Source organism: Callorhinchus milii, unplaced genomic scaffold (genome assembly GCF_018977255.1).
Source record: "Callorhinchus milii isolate IMCB2004 unplaced genomic scaffold, IMCB_Cmil_1.0 Scaffold7, whole genome shotgun sequence".
Taxonomy (NCBI): Eukaryota; Metazoa; Chordata; class Chondrichthyes; order Chimaeriformes; family Callorhinchidae; genus Callorhinchus; species Callorhinchus milii.
In genome coordinates, this window is record NW_024704748.1 from 17547207 (window position 1) to 17572080 (window position 24874).

Here is a 24874-nt window from a genome sequence, read left to right on the forward strand (position 1 = left end):
GCCATTGTTCATATGCACCAGTTGAGGATGGACATGAAAGTTGCTCACAACCAGACTTGCTTGTAACTGGAGCAACTCTGTCATTATTAAGACATCAACTAGCTGGAACTTTGTAAAAATGTGCTTACGCCAACAATATACTGGAATTTGCTTATATCTTATATCTAAACTGCATATTACTGTATTTCAGCTATCTTTAACAGTCGTATGTTGTCAGTAAAAAGAAAGCTGAAATGTAATAAAGGAGACTGATTTCTGTACTACAGCTATCACCGTTTATACGTGTGTCAGCAACAAAGAAAACTAAAAAAAACTCAGAAAATTCCGAAGAATGAAGAAGTTGATATAGTTTTAACTTTAATTCACCCTACACTAGACAAAAACAGGATCCCGTTTTGTTTTGAAAGTTCACTATTTAAAGATTACATTTTCCAAATATTTTCAATAACTTTTGGGTCATTTGAACAAACACAAGCAATCACATTTGTAATCATTTAAAGTATTTGCATTGCAAAGAGGAAATTGCAAATTAAAATTGGCAAAAGGTTTCTGAATCTCAAAAGCTTTAACAAGTGTTTTCATTTATTGCTGCAACCTATTTTGTAGATGTTTGATGAAGTAGTTGGAAGTCTACAATGATTTCATTATTAAACACATCCTGCAGCTACAAAGAAATTATTTCAAGAGTGCAGGAATGTCCACAACTTCTTGCTTAGCTTGTTTGACCGCTGCTGTGTGACATTAAAATGGGTTTCTCTTTGCTTAATATCCATTGTTCCCAGTTCACTCCCTTTTTACATTGTATGTCATAGGAGTGGGTAGAGACATATCACACTATTGACTCAGTTAAGTATATAGCTTTCTTGCTAACAACTGTTTGCAAAGTTTAATTTTAACTTGCTATTGTACAACACACATTGTGATTAATGATACCTTTTATAAACAGGTTTACACATTAGAAATTCAGCAAGTTGCTATCTTCAGTGTATGAAGATGAGGAAAGAAGCATTTTTTACTGACCCTGTATCCAGTCACAACAACTCTCATTTATTGCAATACATGTTAAACTTCACAGCTGAAGACCAGATGCGATGAAAAAGAAACATCACAACAGAAACTTTTAACTCAGCCCCCCGACCTTTTTCTCTGCCTTTTAACAGTTCCTGCAAAACACATGAAGCTCCTAAAGATGCCCATTTCTATATATGCAATATATTGTAAATGATGTGATTCCTTAGTTGGATTCCTTATTATATTGCAATAGTGTTAAACATACAATATAATGAAATGGAGGTGTTGTAGTCTTAATAGAAACAAGCTCCCGGCCATCAGGTAAGGTGACACAAATTGCAGGTATGTATGAGGGCACCAGCATTTTTGTTGAATTGCTGATTTATAACACTTTTACTTGTTACAGGATCAACAGGTCTGTCTGCATAAAATTCTAGTTTTAAACAAAGTCCAAGAAAATTTTACATGTCAAAAATGTAAAGCGTATGAGATCAGGGACATTGACAATGTTTACTTTAATAAAGATGCAAACTTTCCATTAGCCCTTAGTTAAACATAACCAAATCTGGATCTGTTGTCATACTCTTGTGGTATTTTGTAGCACTAAGGTGATGCAACTATGTCAATATTGGCACTGGGAGAACAGGAATAGTAAGCACCGCTAAACTAAAGATGAGATCATACTCGGAGGGAAACATAAAAAAAACAGATGTATAATTAGTAAAAGCAGAACACTCATTTTCTAAGTTATTATTGAAATACTTCAAAATACATAACCCTTTGTAATCTGTTTCATTGGCTAGAATCCCAAGTTTAACTTGATGCTAAATATCTTTGGAGTGTAAGCTATCCTTCAAGTCTGTACAGCTTTGTACTAAAGCTATAATTAAATTGAATTGAAAATGTTCTTATGGAAAAAAATACAGAACAGTTAAGTAGAGACTCCCACCTCTACTTATTTTGTCTACAGAACAAGTCACAAAGAAGCCCTTAAGCATGTCAAGGCTAGAATATTTAGTTTCCGCTTTTATCAAATTCTAGGTAGGGTATCTGGATCTTTTTCTTTGAAAAAAGAGCCACATCTGTTTAATTCACTGATGAATTATGAAGGAGAAAAAGTACAAAGTTATTAATATCTAAACATATTTAAATATATTTATTTTAATTACATTGTATTAATTATAACACGTCAAAATAGCCACAAGACATACCAGTTTAGCTTACATACAGAACTTGCAATAGGTAAATTTGCTGAATGTTACAAGTGGTTGAATATTTTTGAATGAAAGAGATAACTTGGGCGAACATGGGTCAGCTTCAAGATTCACATTCTTGAGGTGTCAGCTGATTAATGACAGTTACATATAAAGTCCTGCAGTAGTTCCTAAAATGTTATTCTCCACTCTATAAAGTCACATGTCTTTTATCATGTAGCAGAGAGGTTTGCCCAACTTCAATAAATGATCTCAGTTGCCACATCAGATGTAGTGTGTTCTTTGAGTTTATGCCACTAATTATGTTGACTGAGTTCACTTTGGTTTCCCAAAAAAAGCAGTGAACAACCGACGGGTGATTCAAGTGTTATTTTGGTCTCTGCGATTAAGCACCACACTGAAGTAGAAGATAGAAAGAAATGGCTCCACAGGCTATTTATTATACACAGTGGAATGTAAGTGATTTGTGTCAAAACCATGCGCCTTATTATTGAAAGAAATGTTTCAGATTCTGGGAACATTCTTGAATAATCCACATTGAAATGCTGCTCTAGATCCTAATCCTACAGATCAGTTAATGAAAACTTGGAGCATGTACTTGAAAAATACTGTATATAACTTCCATTGAATAAACAGTTGTCTATACTGGCATTAGTTTGCTTCTCATGGGCCTGCTGGTTAGAGGTCCATTAATCACCAAAGGAAAAACTAAAACAGGGCACAAGTTTAAATAGCCTTATTGCAAACAACTTTGGTACTCTTGGGGATCACTTTGTTGTTATAAAATTTTAAAGTTTAGCTTGAGGATAAATCCTTGTCTGTAATATATTGTATTAGATATTTTTGGAAGACAAATAAGGAGTGCATATGATAAACGGGAACATTTTAAATGCAGTAGAAGAGCAGAGAGACCTAGGGGTTAATGTACATCAACCTTTAAAGGGGGAAAGACACATGGACAAAAGTGTGGAGAAAGCTAATGGGTTTCGAGGTTTTATAAATAAGGATAAATAATAAACCCTCAATTTTTTAAAAATAATAATATTTTGGTCACTCAATCCACGACTGTTTGTGGGCACTGCTGTGCGCAATTGGCTGCCGCATTTTGCCCACAAAATATACAGTCAATCCACTTTACAATGTATTCTGTGAAGTGCTTTGAGATGTCTCAACAACATGATAAGGCGCTATATCAAATGCAGGGATTATTATTATTATTATAAATAGGGATAAAGAACATAAAGAGATCATCTTTAACTTGTATAAATGGTTAATTTGAACCAACCACAGTTAGCATTGTGTTTAGTTTTGGTTACTCTACTTTAGGAAGCATGTCAGGACTATAGAGAGAGATAGAGACCATAGAGGAGATTTGCATGATACCAGGCGTGATTGATTTGACCTATGAGCAGAAACTGGAGGAACTATTTTCAATGGAACAGAGAAGTTTGAGGGAAGACCTGAGAGATGTCTTTAAAATTACGAGGGTGGTTTATAGAGTCAATAGGGAAACATTATTTCCATTGGTTGGGGAATCAGTGACTGTAGGGCATCAATTTAAGATAATTAGTAAAGAAGCAAAAGGACATTAGGAGGAATTTTTTTTACACAGGGAATTATTAGGGTGTGGAACTTCGAAGAAGAATCCATATTGGTTTTCAAGAATCGGATAAATATCTAAAAAGGAGTAATTTGCAGGGTATCTGGGAAAATAAGTAGGTAAATGGGACTGAATGGATCGTTCTTTTAAAGGGATTGCACAGACACATTTGGCTAGATGACCTTATCCCGTGGTGTAAATTTCTATGGTTCCATAAAATAGCAAAGCATTCACTGAGGAAAAGTCACTTATTCCATCAATATTAATCGAATGGAATTATCTTCCCATTAATTAGTGGTCAACTCCTGTAGTCAATTCCACAATCTGAATATCGAATAAGTGAATGTGTCTGTTAATTGAATATAACTACAGCCATTGTATTCACTCCAGTTGGCTCAATAATTTTAGTCAGTGAGCATTTTTGTCCCAATTACATATTTTACCATATTTACATACCAAATTTTACAATTATCTTTGGCATAATGTGTTGCATAATTTAGAACATTCTAAAACCTAGGATATCTGCTAAAAGGTCATAACGATATAAAAGGGATTACATAGAGAAACTTTCCAGTTAGAATTAATAGCAGACATTTAATTGTGTAGCACTTACTAATATGTTCCTTTATATTTAGCGTAATTTGCTGTACAGCAGTTACATGCCCTAGTTAGAAGATCCTGACAAAGCACAATACTGCCTAACATGTGGGTAAATTATTTGTTAGCACATCACAAATGCAAGCTGATAGCCAGCCCAAGCATTGCTGCATCAGCGAGTTGGCTCCAGGATCTGTGACAATGGCATTTCCTCTATTATTGCCAGTCGTAACATTGCAGTCACAATGCTGTGGGTATCCATTCTTTTTTAAATTATGTCTTATTCTTGATCATTCTGGCAGTTTCCTTTTGCAGGGTGCCCAATACATAATATTCAGTACCCCCTAGCCTCGCCCACACACAGATACGCATGTCAGATGACTGATAGTACTAGGCAACCACTTTGCTGCTGTACAGCCAGCTATCTTACATGTAATCAACAATGTTATCTAGCACTGATGGCAAGAATGTAAATTCTTCTCCAACAATTACACAGCTTTTGCCCTGGGTTTGTACTGAGTTGAGTATTTTCAAGAAAGTTTTGCCTGGTCTTGTTTAATAAACGAGGAATCTGGCTACCAATAAAAATACATAATTATGTAATATGTGCGTATCTGTTTGCTTATGTGGGAGGGGAAAAAACCTACTTTAAGTATAAATCCTTACGCATACCGTAAAGTCACATGCAAAGGTTCAAATGAGTTTACAGTAAACTGTTGAGTGATGCAAACTACAACATGTTCTAATCAATAAATACAAATTGAGTCTTATCATTTTTGCAGTTCCTTTTAATCAAATTGTTTTTCTTCTTCTTGGCAATGACTCTGGAGAGTATGCTTGGATTATTGAAGGCTCAGTTGTAAAACGTATGGACTAATTGCTGAACAGGAGCTAAAGGACTATTAAGGTTGCAGGGACACAGAACTTCAAACAATGGACTATTATTTCAGCATGAATGCTATTGTATTGAACTGAATTAACAAGCGGAGGACCCCTGTAGGCTAAAACCCTAACCTAATTTGATTATTGAGCAGTGTTCAGCCTGTGTACTCTGCAAGCAGCAGACAAATTCACAAATTAAACACACTGAACTAGCCTTAAAAATAAATCTGCATGTAAAATTTAATCAAGTGCACATTACAACTTAGCCTCAACCAATATTAGAATAAAAAGTTCAGTGTTTTCAAGTGAAAGTTGGTCTCTTTATCTATATAGCTGCTGGATTTAAATTTCTATGTTAAGTACTAGGTACGCTCAAACAAAATAGGTTCTTTGTAGTCTACAAAAGCTATCATTGAAGAACAAGCTACTTCAAATTGGAATGGTTTAAATCACCTACTTTTTTAAAGAAAAGTTTTCTTTACCCCTTTCCCTAAAAATGTTTTTATTAAACTCTACATCGTAATATACAATGACTTGTTTGCAAACACAGAAACTTCAAGTCAAGCTTCATAATAACAATCTCATAGGGAGTATTCAAGTAGTTCTTAATGAGGTTGAATTTTGTCTCCAGCTTTTACTCTATCACTGCAGGCTGCTGAACAGATCCAGTGTTTTTTAATCATTGCGAATGCACAGTAAATTTTAGATCAAATTACAGAAAATCTATATACACAAATTAAACTGCATGTTTATTTTGTTACATATATCTAAAACATCAAAAATTTTGGATTTGTTTCTAAGTGTTGTGGGACATTATATAATTCAGGATTTCCTTGGTTTGTATGGGATTGACAATGTCATAAGGGAGATTTATATATACTATCATAACGTAGTGCTTTTTTAGCTTTACTATAAATAACACAACCTCACTATGATGTATTTCTAGAACATTACAAATAATAATAACTTTTTCAAAGCTGAAATGAATACTCTTTGCGATTGAAACTGTTTGCCAAACAACTATTGAAGGAAAATTTACAATGCATGACACATGTAACATAAAACAAAAATAAATCTTCGTTGATTAAAAATTCCATTAAGTAATAGCAAAATAATAAATACCTCTTGTGGTAAGAAATAAAACACTAAGTACTGAACACTAAGTACATGCACAAATTGTGTTCTTAAGATTTTTGTTTTGTTAACAATTTTACTTAAATTGCAGACATTGTACCTGTCAAACAATAAAGCACAAATACAATCACATCATAAAAGTAAACATTACCGAATCCCTACATTTTTTATGTTGCCAGTATTTTTGCTAAATGGATTTCATGAAATAATCACACTAACAATCTAAGCTAGATATATACATTTTTTAACTTTTGAAGAATACTTAAAATTGTACTGCAAATTTGTATCTTGCTTCTTTGAACTTATGTCTGAACATGTGATAATCCCATGATTTTAGCATTGTGTGCCGTAACCACTCATTAACACAGATCACAGTTGCAGCTTCTCTGCTTTAAGCTTAGGCTCTGTGCCAGAATGAAAGGTTCAGCAGATGTTACTTTGACCTTCTATCTAATACTTCAACCCTTAATTAAAATCTGTAGTCTTTGTACTCCCTGACTCTTATTCTGTCATTCTGCATCTCAAGACACAATTGTCCACAGTATGATAGATAACTCTACAAATAACATTTCAGTAACAAAATTGTGAATATACTGGGGCAGTCCTACAGAGCAACAGCAAAACAAGTAACTAGAAACTTACATCAATAAAACAACTAAATGATTTAAGGCCTTCATACTGAAAAGATTATTAAATGGTTATGATTATCAGATTTTGTCAGTCATGGGTTGAAACAAAGCTAATAATATAATGCTAATTTCTTGGTTTTTGTTCCAAAAATAACTATCTGTAATTTCTGCTAGAAATCACATCTGGTATCAGAATTCCACATGAGTATGAGCTACAGAAGAATGTGATTTTAACCAAGTAAAGTGCTTGCATGGCAAATAATTTATAGCCTTATTCAGTATGGCAATAAACCCTTCATCGAAAGAACATTTAGCATTTCTTTCAATCCTTCACCAAACAAACTCAGAATATATATGGATATATTGGATATCTCTAGCGTTGTTTAATATTATTTTAAAATGTAAAAGAAACCAATAATTATATAAAATAGGCTCCAGACATTGTCCTTGGAGCATAAATTCTTATGACGGAAACTTTCAGATTTTCTACTTTCTCAGATAATGTCTTATTATACCGTTTGTGTGTGGTTATTTTTTCTCCCCACTTTAGATTTCTGCATGCCATGCAAATTTCCAGACCAAGAAGTTAGGATGGCAACCTGCTTACAGAGTTATGCCAAAAGCATTCCAAGTTGTAACATAGTAATCATTTCAGGCAGGAGTGGGCCATCGGTCCATCGAGCTTACTCATCTACTTTCCCACAAGATTCCTTTGATGTATCTATCTCTAAATCTAACATCCTTAAATCCTTTTAGTAGTCTGGAATTTATCTAGTTCCTTTTTGAATTGAGATATAAGAAATGTGTGAGACTGGCTGAGATTCACTCATTCTTCTGTTCCCCCGTCTCTCTAACCCTTTCATTGGGGGAAATTATCAGCATCCACGCAGCACCTCAATTTGCTGACTGAGACAATCTGTGGCATTGCCACTATAAGCCAGAAGCCTATCGTTCAGTGGCACCATGTGTTAGTACACCATCACAATGCACTATCAGAGTAGTCGTTTAATATAAATAATATTATAGGCTGTTGAACAGTTAAGGGAGCTGAGCTTCATTTGTAGGATGCTGGTGCCAGAAGCTGAGAGAACCAGTAGCTGCAGATCTTGTTGTAAGGCATAATTTTTACTGTATGCGTATTCACAATATTTGAATACCAGTTTGAGTGAGTAGCTATATATATCAAGTGAGATAAAAGGCACTATTGTGGCTAAGCCAAAGTCAGTTAGAGCTCAGGTTGGTCTTCAATGTGTTTTACACATTACATTACACATTTACACAAAAAATGTCACTTAAACAACTTGTACCCAAACGTCCACAGAGCAGCTTTTGGTGCATTGGCAACACTTGCACTGGCCTATGCCACACCTTCAGCTGAAAATAAGAATGTCATACATCCATCATATACTGAGTTGACCTGAAAGAATAAACATGGATTGTTTTATATTTCAAGGACTGCAAAATCAATAAAATCCCTGAAAAATGAAGAACTAGAGAAGAATTCATGCAAAGAAAAATAATACCCTAAAAATACTGGTTTTACTTTTAGTTTTACAACTAGTATGAAATCCATTCCAGTTATCCTTTCTGTCAAACAAGATAAAAATAAGCATAAATGTTGTTTCAATGTGGCTTCATCTTATTTCTGTCCTCAACAAACACCTCACATAGTTCTTGTACATCCTGAACAAGCTGCTGTAATATTGCTAAGCATTTGTAATTGTTTGATGACATATACTACCCTCACAATAGTGAATAGTCCAGCTTGTTATTGAAAATGTTACTTTCCAGTAACCTGAAGGACAGAAATAAACAATGAGTAGAGTTATATCATCAAAATAGAAGTACGAAATGAAAGCATATAATGATAATAAATGATACACCTCATTTCATCTTACAATGCAATTTAAAGGTGTTAGATATGGTATTTTGCATAAAATTGTTGTGATTTATATGATAATAGCATATTAATGAATTATTGAACATACAACAATGACTTTGGCAACTAGATGAAAGAATACATTTATAAAATATATAAGTCTGTTATTTGGTATTTAGAATTCTTCATTTATATTCATTTATTCCAGCCACAGCCAGTTGTAGACAATCAATTCATTGTCCAGTTTGCTAACATTCCACATTTTTGTCTTAATGAAATTCCAATGCATATAAAACTAACAGGTTCTGCTTGGAATATTTCCTAATAGCAGAACAACATACCAAAGTTCTCCTGCTGATTTAAGGCAACCATTCATCACTACAGTAGCCCCGAAAGAAATGCAGAGACTTGATGTGATTCTGGAAACAAGTCTGAACAAAAGAATTCTTTGTAAAATCATAATTTCTCATCAACTGTTACAAATACATAATCTAATGTTTAACCAGCATAGCAGGTACTAACATGCTTGCACTGAGTCAGTGTATGAATCTGTGTAAATAATATAACACCTAAATCAGTATTGTCATTAATATTCCCTGAAGCAAAAATATTTATTATTGCATGTTTGGTGGAAGAACTAGCCAGAAGCAAGGTCTTTCTTTATAAAGTAACTCTCATCTGATGGTGGTTAAATTAGTTTATTAGTTTTGTATTGCCAGAAATGAATGCTAATAATGTAATCTTGTTCATTTCAATCAAATTATATTTTTTCTATTTTGTTTCTATTACCACTTCCCTAGAAATTAGTAATCAGAGCCACACGTATGTGCATTAATAAGGGCAGACAACAACAATTTAAATTTATATCCAGAGGACATCTAAAAGCTTCACACAGCTGAAAGACACAGAAAAGAGTGGGCTTACTACATGACTTATATAACTGGTATCCCACCAATATAATCTCCAAGGAAAGCAATGCTGTGGAAGCACCAGGATTTTGATTTCCCACACCGTTTCTCTAATATTTAATTGCAAAATTGCTTCCATAGAGATAGTCAATATAATTCAATGTTTTAGTCTGACAGTTGCCATAGAATGTTGTTAGGGTTCCACCACAGCCCCATGAGATGTAGAACCAAACTGTTGGTATTTCATTACATATCCTGCAGAATTAATTAGGCAAATCTAGTGTTAGTGTGAAACTTTGTGAGAAAGTAGGTAGAAGCATGGCATAAACCCTTACTTCACTGTTCTCTCTGTACAGATCCAAAGTAAAATGAATTTGGGCAATTTCAGCCCAATATTCATTGAGTGAAAGTTCAGAGCCCCAAATGGCTGAGAATTCTGCATAAGTTAACAATTGTAAATCTATAATTGCATTGAGAAGTAGCATGAGAATCAGTAATATTCAAGTGAAATGATTCATAGAGATAAAGTGACGTAGGACCCTACATTGTTGGTGTGGATTGGAAGAAAATTTACTCTCCCTCTAATCAGCCATACCTGATCTGGGAGTACTCAATGTTTACACCAGGCGACAAAAGAGAAAAAGCACTTTTCGCCAAAGCACATTTTTTTAATCTATCTTTTCTTTAATCTTTTCCCATATGGAAACAGCATTGCCAGCAGATTGATTAGTAGAAATTCACAAGGCCCACAGCAAGTAAACACATTGGCGTTATTTCATTATTGAGCTATGAATGTAATAGTTGGAAACCCGTGACATTGAATGGTATGATGCAACCTAGTTCTATAGCTCAAAGGTTGGGTTCAATTATGCAATGAGCAATTTTTATTGCCCGCAATTTGATTCTGCACTATAAATCATACAGGCATAAATTACCATCCTGAATAAATAAAAATAATTTGAGCCTAATTTGATGCATTGCAAGATAAACAATAGAGTGTATAGAAAACATTAAAATGCTTCATTTTAAAGAATAAACAATTTGAAAGAATGATCAATTTAAAGTACAAAACACGACCATTAACATTACCACTATACTCATTTCCAAAATGCTTGAATCATTGGTACTTATGGTTTCTCCTTCCTTAATATGCAAGCATTCACTGGAACCAAGAGCAGGACACCTTTGGGAATGTGAGAATGCCAATGGTGTACGATGAAACCGAACACCTTGCCAAAACAAAGCCTACAAGGCTATAGAATGCATTGGAGCCTCTGGGAGGTCCTTTACCTTGGTTATCACCCAGTCAGAGCAACTTCAAAGTTAATAGGTCAGCAAGTGAAGCGATTGTACAGCCAAGGAAGCTAAATGGACACGGCTTCAGAGATGGTTAAATGAACAAAACCTAAAATCACAGTGATGTCACTTCTCCAGTTAGACATTTGAAAACAACAACAAAACCTTTTACCAAGAGAATTCTCCAGATTAAATAATTTTACAGCGACACAGGGTACTGCTACTTTTAATAATACAGCAACATATATTCACAATCCTCACTTGTATGAGACAAATATGCACACAACAAAAGAAATCCTGGAGGACAATGTATTTATGCAGCTATGGTATTTGTGTGCACTCATGGATAGATAGCAGCATAGGTTTCTATATGAAAATCTGTCATGATTGTAGTACTTGTGGGCAGTCATTCATTCATCAATATTTCCTAAGAAAATGAGTGCATTTTTGCAGAATACATAACAAAATGATTTGTTTTGAAAAAAACTGCATTCATGTAGGATTTTTTTTTCATTGTTTAGTAATGCAATCAGCCGAAAACGATGTTGCTTCAGATACTAAAATATGCTGTGCTTATTGAAAGATTATCCTGTCATCTGATATTGCACAATAAACTGTACATAAGGCAGGCTTACAAAAAATATGGTGTTCTCCAGTATTTCACAATGCACTTGATTGTGTTTAATCTTGCACAATATTGATGTGAAATACTGTGATATATTTCACAAATATTTGATCCAATAAACATAGTACAGTACAATGATAGGGAGTACAATCTACTAAAGTCAACGTAAACTGCTCATAAACTGCCCCAAGGAAAAAAATGTTAATAAAGCCATGCTAGAAATCAGTTGAAAAGTGGTAAATACGATAAGAATAGAAAATATAAACATGGAAATGTCACTGGAAATGGAAAATATTTCAGCATGTTATGAGGTTTAATTAAATACAGAATAATGGATTCCTGGAAGTGATTACAAGGCAGTAATCTATTCGAGGTGTTCAAATGACATCATAAACCCTTAGTGGAAAGCTCAAGGGATTCTTAGCTATCATCTGAACCCTGAGGTTAAATTACAGGCTTGAAATTGTTCCATATATCTGTGTTTTTAATATGCAATGCTTTAGTTTAATGTTTAATAGTGTTTGGTGGATGTTTTTTTTGTACCAGTAGAAGCTGTCAGTTTGGACACTGCTTGTCAGGGTGTTTTGTGTCCTTGAGGCGGAAAGAGTTTCTCACAAGATTAACAATTTGCTTCAGGTTTCAAATCTGCTTTTGATTACAGGAAAATGTCTGCGTCGGAAATACACTGAAGATCACATTGAGCATCAATTCAAAAGAATAAAATAGAAAAGTACTGAGGAGCAGCACGCTATGAGAGTGAGCAAAACATTAATTCAATCTATATTAAGAACCAAGTGCTCTAAAGTTTTCAGTTCAAAATACACTATAAATGCCCTGAAACAAAAGAGCTTTGTCTTACAAACCGAGTAATAAATAGCCTGCTTAGTTCAAACTACCACTAATATTTAGAGAGTAAACACTAATGAAATTAATTATTGTAAGGCACTAGCTAAAACAAGTCATAAATCACCAAGATAATTGCCACTTTTAGATATGCTCAAGATATACATTTACAACAATGTAAACATACATTGTAGCAATAGGAAAGTGTGAATTTCAGATGAGCTGGAACTCATGTTTCCACTTGATCATTAACAATATGATCATGTCGCAAGACCAGTTTACCATTTTGGAAAGCAGCCAAGTCTGATGATTAAGCAGGCTTATCAAGTCTTGTGACAATAAAATGCTTTTTTAAAAAAAAGGCAATGTGATAAATTTGCATTATTCCAGAGAGTGTTTATGAATGTATGATCAGGTGCACTTATTATAGTTCCCAGCATGTTTACTTCCAAAAGAAAGCCAGAGAAGATGAAAGCAGCCACATCAGTGTTTACAGATGCCTGAATAGGGAACAGACAATCTGGAGCAGGCCTATTTTCAAAAGCATCCAGTGTCGAATGACAGGAAGTTACTTTTGAAGTTTAATAAAAATCTGAACAACATTTTTAGCTTCGGAAAATAACAAGCAGCAAGTGTTTACAAAAGGATAGCACCATCAGGAATTCTCATTTCTAGATGCAAAGATAAAAAGAAGCACATTGTAAACAAAATACTCCGTTTTTTTTTAAAGTGCACTCTGTGAAAAGTCATATCCATTTTACAAGTCCTGGTCCTAGAATACATTTCAAATAATGGATGGTCAGGAATGCATTCCAAATTTGTATGCAGCCTGAGTTGGTTTTGGCTTAGTGCCAGGAGTACACATCCAGGCCTGAAATTAACCATTCCTCACCATCTGTTATTTTCTATATATCTAAATACAGAGAATGCTCATTTTTATAATGTCCTCTGTCATTTAAAAGATGCCTCGAATGACTTTAAGATTTAGGTTGAGTATGCTTAGTTGTTTCATAATGTTTATTTTATTCAATGTTTTTTCATGTTGTCTGAAAATAACTGCAAATCTGGAATGTGCACAAATGTTCTGGACTCTTATTAACTGAGACAAACATAAACTGTGCTCACTGCACACTTTACTTGAATAAGTTGTAAAGGACTAACAGTGGGCACTTCTGCAGATGTTCAAGAAGGCATAAAACAGATGGGAAGAAACTAATAAGTAAAATACATCAGGGGCTGACGATTGAAAATGTGCCACTTTTGAACATTACAGTTTTATTCAAGTTTCAAGATCTGCAGCTTTTTTGGGTGAACCTACAAAGCTCATTTTATTCTTCATTATTCTTAAGATAAATACACTAATATGGAATTAGACCCAAAATCATAGAAGATTTAATTTGCAATGTAACTTTACAATGTTAAGTATCTGCCTCCTTGTGTATAAGGAGCCAAAGATCACATTAATGCTGCTTTACATCCAGCTAATGTAAAGTTGTAATAAATTATTAATCTACTCAAAGGAGGGAAAATTTCAAGTATCAACAGTTTAATTCTTATATTATCCACTGTATTAAATTGTTTAAACTGTTGGCTCTTGAAAAATTCTCCCATACCAAGTGGATTATTCTAGCAAGCAATTTATTGCCATGGTAACCAGAAATAGGGAGCACATTTTCCACTCTATATAACTTTAACACAGTGCATTTTCAAGCATGCATGCTTGATCACAAAGCAGTTTTGAGCTATTTAGATTTTGATCCAGAAATACGATTATATGGCTGGAAGTGCCCAGCATCACATTTTGACATCAGAACATGAACATAGAAATTGGAATTCAAAAAAGAAGCAAAATGTTCTCGGCATAATGTATAACTAATGAATGCTTGGGAATGAGTCACAGGCGGTAACCCAATCGAGAGGCTCAAATGTCATCATAAACTGCAAGGACGAAACTCAGGTAGTTTATAAATACTGATCGAAACTTGAGATAAGGATATAGCATTGGACTTGTGCCTGGCAGCTATTATTAATTTAATACATACAGTGTATGCAATTTTGTATGACGGAAAATTAAATGTTTTTTGTCAATGTTCCTGTGTTTCTTGCTGTTTTTAGGAGTGTTTCAAAATAGTGCAGCAAAACAAAATGGAAGTGATTACTGCAGTTTTATTGAAGAAAAGTACTCAGAAAATTATCGGGAAATTCCATGCACAGAATATACTAGAGTAATGTAATAAGTGTTGTATTACTGTTCACTGTACATTAGATTCACATCTTGAACACTGTCACATAATTGATATTAATAATGCTTTCAACAGTTGCTTGTATAGTCAATAATGTCCTAAATATATTATTATCTGTGCAAATGAGTCACCACCTTCTGTATTTTTCCATTCAGTCTGCCCAGAAAAGCAACTCGTGAATGCTTTTAATTTCAAACATGCTTTTCAGTTCCAAAGCACATGAATGTAATGTGGAAGAAAGAAACAAGTTTGAATTTACAGTTGCAGTGATTGGTAATAATCTGTAAAGAAACTAATTAAAGTAATTTGATAACGTAATGGCAGCTGGAGTAAGAAAATACCAGTGTTCTAAAGTTCAAGGTTAATACTTCCAAGTAAAGTAAACACAACCAAACCTGCCAACTGCATTTTGTCAGTTCTACTCACTTACCTGGCAGGAGTCCAATAGAATGTGATTTTGCAGTAGAAATACCTGATCCACATTACAACACAGTCCTTCTCAAAGCTGATATCATCTCCTCTTGGGTTACATAGAACCTATAGAATGTTGCAATCTGCAAACTATACATGGCCATATACTTCCTTCTCCAACCGAAGCAAAATGCATACTCATTCTATTTTGGCACAGTCCTGTTCAGCAAAATCATCAGCAAACAATGCCACAAACAAGATAAAACATAGTATATGCAAGACAATTAGTATGTCTCTTTTTCCTTTGAGTCACAATTGTCTATTGAAGCTTAAACTGAATACTTTTCACCAGTCCAAGTTTTCTGAATTATTCTACAAACATGGCTGTTTTGTGAAGAAGGAAGTGATAATTCACTGCAACATATTTATCTTTCTTTACTCATTGCCTTAGCCAACAGGGACTTCTAAGTTAAATAGAGAATTTAAAGAATGTGAACAGAAATCACATCCAATATTTTTGACCTCTGAAAATTAGTGTTGTAATAATTCACTAAAGCACCACATAAACATGATAATTGGAATTCAAAAAATAAGTTCCTTCAGCTCACTCTTTTGTAATATTGGATTTATAAACAAAGGAAATGCCTTCAAGGCTAAAATTTGGAATGCTGATTGTTAACAGTTACATAAAATAATCTTTTTAATTGCCTTACATGTACAATTAAACCTGCCTCGTTTTAATAACTAGCAAAGTTACACCACTTTTCTGCCTTCGATATTCCAGTCTTTTCAATTTTAACTGTCTAATGCGTGCGTTTAGTCAAACAAAATGACATCAATATTGGCACACCTGCAAAAATGTTGCAATTATAAATTTCATTTTTATAACACTACAAGGAATATTAGCTCATACAATATTGTCAGTGAGTTAGACAAACCCTATAACTCAAGGCAGTTCTCTTATAATTACCATCCACTATTCAATCAGTTCATGAAAAGACCATTTACCTTTGATATATATATATAACATTTACAGCACAAATAGTTCAATAAATATTTAATGGCTACAGTAGGCAATAGTTTCAGTTATTGACATGAACTTTCAATGCACCATTACTTATGTGCAGCTGTAATTATTTTCATTTACAGCGCCCCCTGTGTAGGATTGCAAGAACTGCAAAGTTCTCACTGCATTACGGGAAACACAGTTGGTACTGGGCTGCCAAAATACTGTAAGTCTGTTTGTTTTGGTGTAATGTCACTTGCCTCAGGGATGTACAAGCCATTTTCAGAGTTATCCTCCCCCCTCACTGAATCATTCCAGCTAACTCTTATATATTTTTGTTTTCCCTATGCGTACACAGTCACTACACTTGATAACAGTTCCTTATGCAGCCCTTTGAGACCAAGGAAAGACCTTGTTGCTTTTCAGTCAACTACTTGATTTCATATGAAAATATTAAAAATTATTTTAATTTGCTACCTTTCTGAAAACTCTTCCAAATAGTACAACATAATAGCATAAATCACTGCTTATTTTAAAGCTAAATATGTGAAGGTTTCATTTCTCAACAACATGGCACAATGATCCAAGAGATTGTCAAAAAGAGATAGAGATACTGTTTCCTTTACATTTGATTTCACTTAATAATGTAAAAATGATACCAGTTCTTACATCAGAATATATATTTCAGAGGTTATGCAATTCTTTGGTTAAATATCCTAAAACAGTATTAACTTCCTCAATTGTAAATTTTGGTTTCTGTCTTCCAAAATAAGTCAAGTACTTACCAAATTCATCACAAATGCTCTCATTTTCTATTAAAGCTGGATGATCAAATGTGTCACGGCAGTACAGAATTCGGGTACTTTCATTTAATATTGCAATGCCGCCCAAAGCCATCACAAATTCGTCCACTAGCCAGGAAGATGATCTGTCCTGAATCCTTTTAAGCATGGATTGATAGCGACAGTACTGTGGGTAACTGAGGATAATAACTTTTATATCATCGTCGTCATCATCATCTCCACCTACAAAGGGAAACAGACGTGACATTTTTCACTGAGAATGTTGCTACAATTATTTATGAAAGAAAATAGACAGTGCCTGTTACTATATCATACCCAATCCTTTTTAAAATTAATACATTTTAAGTCACTGGAAAACTTAATGCATCATCCATAATATTAAATATTTGTTTCCATTGTCTATAGCACTGAACATTAGACAGAGTACTAATGTACCAAGGAAAATATTGCAGTCCATTATGACAAAATGTAACAAATAACCTTGAAGGCTCAATAATATGAATCACTTAAAACACAATGCATTAAAAATTTACATAGAGATATAATAAGCCCCATTATGAAGTTTATTATAAGATGCAAACTTACTCATTATCCATTTAAATATTTATTTGAAAGAGCATACAACACATATATAATTAATGCATAACAAACAATCATTGAAATAGAATTTTAGAAAGCACTTTGCTATAGTTGGAACTAACTTAGCCCATGGCAAGCTAAACAGGACATCACAATAAAATGGCTAATGCACTCATAGGATCATGCACTAACTCAGCTTCATGGATACCATGCTCAGAGTTGTGACAGGTACACAATAATTCAGCTGCATTACTTGTTGTGATGGGCTAAATATTAAACAATATAGTTACTAGAAACATAAACCATTTGTATTGAACTAAATACAGTAATTGATCTGATACAATGCATGATCTGAATTCTCTAAGAATGTTTAATATGCCAAAATTGAATTAATGATCTTCATAATAATTTAATATAATTTCATACAAACACATCTGGATGGCAAAATCTCTGCTGGGTAATGCAGGAGAGTGTGTAATACAGTCTCGAATAAGGTTCTGCTATAGTTTTGCTGACAGTGTTATTGAACCATTGAAAAAAGGAAAGATTGGGTCCATAGGATAAACGTACCAAGTACCAAGCTATATATTCCAGGTTTGATCCTTTGATCTGTTTGATATCTTAGCAGGATAATGGCAAAATCCTACTGATGGCTACTTTCCTTGTCATTATCCAGAGACCCCTGATAGAAATTAATTTTATTGGTTCTTAAATGATCTTAAATGCTCCTCTCTTGCCTTGTACATTTAAGAATGGCAGTGACAAAAGGTATTAGCTCTGCTTCATGTCAATATCAAACAAGTTTCACTGTCTTCAGGAAAAGACACGTTAGGAAAAAAAATAAAGGAATTATAAAGGGAAATATAAAGCCTTTATAATTGAAACATTCAAAAAAATAACATTGTTAAAACTAAAGTTGTTCCTATGACATTGCTATGTTTGATACCATCAAATTGGAATTTATCAACACTTTTTTTTGCGAAATGTACACTTGAAAGTATTTGTTCAGTTTATTGGAGGACAGGAGCACTCTTCCAAATATTGAAATTAATTGAAGTGCTAACATAAACCAGTTGTACTGAAAACTAAAACCTACAAATGCAAAATCACAAATGTTTCATCTGTCCGGGTGAGAGGGACAATTGCTACAGCTACTGTAATTGATGGAAAGAAATAATTCCAAACTCTAAACAGCAGGAAAGCAGTAATTGAACAGAACTAAAGTAGCTTGCAAATGATTAGTTAAATAACTGAGCTGTTAAAGGCAAGCAACTCCATCAACTCACCCAAATATGTAAATTTAAGATTTGTAAAGGATCTTGGAAAATTCAATTTTCTAGCCATTTTCTTACATGGAACAATTTTACACCCTTATATATGATCACCTTATAATAATATATAATAATAATCCTTGCATTTGATGTAGCGCTTTTCACATCTTCTAGATGTCTCAAAGCGCTTCACAGAATATACTGTAAAGTGAATTGACTGTATATTTGTGGGCGAAACGTGGCAGCCAATTGCGCACAGCAGTGACCCACAAATAGTCGTGGATTGAAAATGATCAATCTATTATAGTTTTGTTTTGGAGGGATTATTATTAGGCGTGTGGAGTAAGGAAACTTGCCCAAGGTTTCGCCCTGCCTGGAATTGAACCCAGATGTCTCGCTTGCAAGGTGAGTGCTCTAACCACTGAGCTCCAGGACTCCACCTTAAAAATGTTTGTAACTATATCTGCCTTCCATTAAAGTTAGTACATTTCTCTAGGTGCCTACATTGTAGTTGCAACTGAGAGGTCAGACAGTGGATACATTTATGTTCAGCCAGTGAAAAACAAACATTCTTTTCTTGCATCTTTCATTTAATTCCAACCACACCCACAATTAAACTCATATATTCATTTCAGCAAGTGGATTATTGGCGAGCACATTCCCTATTTCTGAAAGTGACATCTGAAATACTGAATTTCATTTGATATTGTCCAATGTCTATTTGCTTGTAATGGCAATAAGTATCCACACACTTGTGTAAAATGTATACTGCTTTCGCATTCAAGAAATTATTTTATATTATTAAAAGCAAGTCACTGCATAACCCTTAATAATATTCTAATTTATATTGTATTAATTATACTATAATTACAGTTGAGCCCTTACATCAGCCTCTGTTATTTTTATATCCCACCCTTCCTATCCACCTATTTTGATATGCAGTATACATACATTTCTGTTAGTATTCTGCAACATCAACAGTTTTGACAAAGGGCACAGTTAAGAACTGAGCTTCAACCTGTTCAGCTTTATTTAGACATGTAAGTGATGCAGTGATGTATGCAGAAATAATGTAAGGATGTGCAATTTATATAAAATAAATTTAATTTATGTAATTGAAGACAAGTGTAACTATTACAATAATATTATGATACTAAATTATATCTGAATTTATTGTCATAAAGAAAATATCTCTATTTAGTGAGGAGTCAACCCATCACCCTCACCAAAGACAAAAAGTTTTGAACAATTTTCTTTTGGAAGCAAAGCCTGATTGTGCTCGTTCCCCATTCCCAGTCACATAATTTGCTAAGACTCATTGTCAAAGCTCAACCATGAAAGCCATTTGGTTGAGGCGGTGGAGAGGTACTGATACCTGTGAAATTGTATTCAAGGAGAAGAAAAAAAGGAATCAATACGCTTGGGGGAGGAGTGAAAGGAGGGGAGAAAACTTAAGATTTAATGAACCTTACAACCAGCCTCATTTGGCCAAACTGGCTGTGTTGGTGATAAATCAGCCAGGTATTAACCCTATTCTGAAAACATTTGTGAATGAGTTTTATTCATATTCTAAATTATTGCAAGATATAAACAAATATATAATGTCTTTCATATTTTCTTTACTTTGCTTTCTATTGGTGAAGAGCCTCATTTTGCTTGAATTCAAGGTGTATGTTGTGTTGAAATCTGTCTACTGAACAGGATTTGACACTGATCACACCAGCAACAACTACCATAAAGCATTATAGGATAGATATCTAATTAGTGGTACTTTGGAATAAATTATTTATACAATATATGACACGTGTAAAGTTTTTTAAAAAACATTTTGCTTCACTTGCAAATACTTAGCTAAAATCGGGCTTCTTCTACACGTGCCACAAATTCCCTTGTTGCAATCTAGTAGTTTGTGTAAGTCAGCCATCGCTAATGATTTATGTCTTGTACAGCTGGAATATATCATTTGGACTTATTCTGTATAAATTTAGTCATAAATACTGGAAACAAATAAAACAGTTCAGGCAAGCTGTTTTTTTTAAATTCAGTTTGTTTAAGACAAATTGCAAAATTAAGTAATCGGCATAGGTATTGAATCTTGCATTCTAAAATTTCAAATAAAAAGCAATTAATAAAATTAAAACAAGCACTACGAACGATTTCAGCAAAAATGTGTTAAAAAGAGCACCATGGTGCTTTACTGCATGTATAAACTTTAATGCAGTACAAAGTGCTTAATAAAGTAAATCATTGCTAAATTTTATGTTCTTAAATTTTAAATTTTCAGCGCCTTGGGACGTCCTCCCAACGTGAAAGGCGCCAAACAAATGTAATTTTGTTGTTGTTGTTGTTCTGTCAATATAAAAACAAAATAAAACCTTGGATTGAAATAAACAGATTGATTTGAGGGAAATACTTGAAGCAGTCTAAGGTATAGTGAAAATTGTATCTAATGCACTGTGAGTTATTCCACAGCTCCAACATGGTGGTGTATGTGGAATAGGATATTCCTGATAGTTACAGGAATGAATCTCCTCAAAAAATTCTCCAAAACAATAATGAACCTTTAAATTATCAGTAGCCCGTGGTCCCAAACACACCCATAGATTTGAGTAACAGCACTGAATGTAAACACATATCATAAGAAGTCCAAGAACTTTGGGTGCAGAGCCAGAATAGAATCACGACGTTTATACTGTAGTGGTACTAATCAATGTACTGCCAAAACCACATCCTCAAGGTAGTCCCGGAAGTGGAATTCACATCCAAAGTGTGATGCTCAACCCTGATTTATATTACATCACAAATGATTTGCCATGTAAACACAGCAACAGCACACACAACATCAAATCACTGGTAAACAAATCACGACTAACACAATATATTTAAGATACTTTTGCTGCTTCTTGCACTGGTAAAGGTGTTTAAATGACTCAAATATAAAGTAATCTATTGGGCAACAAAAAAAACCTTCTTTTGGACTATTGCAATCAGGATGGATTATAATGCATTTGTACGTTAACCTTTTTCTATCCTAGAAACATTCGGGGCTTTCTAACAACCAACAAATGTTAATCAAGTACAAAATCTGTGTGGCATATTTCCAATAATCACTAGCAGCCTTTCAAGACTACTAATCTTTTTGTTTGGAACAGAAAAAACTGTTTTACAGCAGTATTACATATCACAGCGTTCAACGGAACACCAAATCCTATTTCAGAACACATTTTTGGGATAAAATAGATGTTCTTGATAAAATTAAAAACAGTGGGCTACATATTTTTGTCTTTGTGCAATGGTGCAAAACACAGTATGCACTGATGCAAAGCAAATTTCAGGTGTGGAACTGAATATCTCCTCCTGTCTAGTCTCTAGAACTAGGGCTTTGATCTAACCACATATTTTCTCCACTGAATGACTTAATGAGGGGCGTATCTGGGCAAAACTGTGCTCTGATTTATATCATCACCTCATTCAAATGGAGAAATTCACCGATGAAAGTTACACCACCAAAGTAGAGCCTTTGCTTACTCTTTTAGCCCATTAAAGTTCATACTGCTTTCAGAACAAAACAACCCGCAGACAGACAATCTTTTTAAACTTTTTTTATTGTTTAGATATATAGTTTAGGGATTTTTGATACGCTACCAGTCAGTATCTCTGTCCCTGCAGGCAAAAGTGGCTTCAGGAGAAGCTCCATTCTTTTGGACGGAAATGCTTGAAGGAGTCTGAGGTAATGTGAATACAGAATTCTGTACCTAATGCATAGTGGTAAGAATACTGTACAGAATACTGCCATATTCTTGGCTATGTCCACACATGAGGCTCTTCTTCATCTGAACTTTCTTGTTATTCTGCTTGTCGGCACCAAGACAACAACTGCTGAACAGCCGATACTGTATAACCCAAGACCTTTTACCTACCAGGACCAGAAGATCCAGCAAGAACACCACGAGGACTGAGAGTCCATAGTATTATTAAATGTAAACTGAGCAGAGGTTGTCTGGTGTTTAGTCAACATGTTCAGGCATATGGCAACATGATGACTCAGATTGGACACCTGTCCACTCAGCTTAGCATAGCTGTCCTGCGTTTCTCAATGGAACTGGTCCAATCTACTCTGCAGGGCAAACTGTGCCTGTTTCAAATCAATCAAGAGCTTCCTAAGCAGATTGATGTGTTCAGTGCATCAAAACGTAATGGCTCTTGTCGTCCTCTTTCTCACAAATGTTTAGCATCTTTGAATAGATATTTCAGGACACTTTATGCCACAGAGTGGAGTTTCTTCTTGCTCCTTGCCCCAATGATTTTAGTGCTATTGAGAGAAAGCATCTTCATCTTCTCCACCAATGATGACCACGAATAAAAGCCCTCACCCTAAGACTGACCTAAACTGAGGAAGCTCCACCTCAGAAGAAAATGCTAATGTGCTTTGGTGTAAAATAGCCCTCCTTCACCTGACATAGGACAAATAAGAAATGTTAGTATAAATCAATTCAGGAAAAGTTTTAAAATACACTCAACTAACCCTCATGTCCCTGATTAATGTACATAAGAAGATGTAACACAAAATTATACTTAAATCAATTACTAATTCCATCTTTGAGAAACATCTCATTTTGTTCATTACATTACTACTAAGCAGCAGAAATTAAGCATCTGAATTGATGCTCGTGTCATATCTTTATGTCTTTCTGTAATTTACTAGCTTGTTGTTAATCGTCAACTCAGACCAAATCCTCTACTGCTCCTTCTAACCCTTCTTTGTCCTCTGTGGTGCTTTGCTTGGACAAGATGGGTTTGTTCTCATTCTGTGGTTTACCACCTACATTCTTTTGTTTACAGTAACAATTTCATCATAAAAATCACCTTAAGCTGTCAATCACTCCTTTCTAAGAGGTGGCACTTTTTTTTTATTGTAAGCTTCTTGAGAATATTTTCCCTATCATCTTTTCAATAAGTTTAATTCTCAGTATCGCAAACTCACTAAATCAATACACAACCTTGCCGTTCGGTTCGATTACCAGCTAGCTTTCCTCCCTCACATCGTGTCCCTGACTGTTTTTCTGTATCTCCGCAACATCGTCGGTCTCTGCCCTATCTGAGCCTGTCCCACCATTAGTTGCTGAGCCTTCAGTGAATTTGCCCATTCCCTAGATCTCAATCTTCTCTATCTGTTGACAAAAGCCACCTAAAATCATCTCTCTTCCCCTTCCCCTGCTCAATGCCCAGCACTGTCTCTGAAAGCATTCCGAAACATAAAGGGTGCTACATAAACTCTTCTTGTTATACTGAAGTGAGGCCAAAGCATTTTTTTATTGGCAATTATTGGGAAATGATCTGAAATTAACATACAATTTATATTGGCAGGAATTGCAGGAGTGGAAGGTATGTGTTTTTGTAAAAGGTAAACACATTGCAAATTGTTCAGTGTTAGCACCTGTCCAAGCATTAATGTTGGCCAACGATTCTTGGATAAATCGTTGTGTGGGAGATAAATTGGCTTGTAACTTTTTCTGTTTATATTTTAGAATTGAATAAAATTCAACATATTATATTGGTAAATACTGAAAGATAATCTAGGTAGCTCTAAATTCTACTCTAATTTCATAACAGCTGAAATGAGCATGTAATTGCAGCTCACTACAACAGTAGGACTTTGCATTAAATGTTGGCATTAGTGTTCAATACAACATAATTTTTTATTGGTCCAAAAATATCAGCTTCACTATGTCAACTGGAAAAGTTATAAATTTATCTTCCCTCCTTTGCCAAATGAAAACTGACATTTGGAACAACATAATCCAAATGTGATGAGAAGAACAAAAGACAGATAGCAAAGCTTCTTCATCTGTGAAATATGAAGTTGATTCAGTACACAACACTGAATCAAGTTTAGCTTCACAGATGAAGACCCCATTGATATTACTCATTGTAACACAGCGA

The 24874-nt window shown here is 34.3% G+C and overlaps 1 protein-coding gene across 1 annotated transcript in view; it reads right to left on the reverse strand.

The window, feature by feature from the left end:
- Window positions 1-24874, reverse strand: part of arid5b (AT-rich interaction domain 5B) — an 88273-nt gene that overhangs the window by 40072 nt on the left and 23327 nt on the right. Inside the window, exon 4 of the mRNA XM_042336686.1 lies at window positions 17064-17303. Within this exon, the coding sequence (XP_042192620.1) occupies window positions 17064-17303 (240 nt within the window). The remainder of the gene's footprint in view (window positions 1-17063; window positions 17304-24874) is intronic.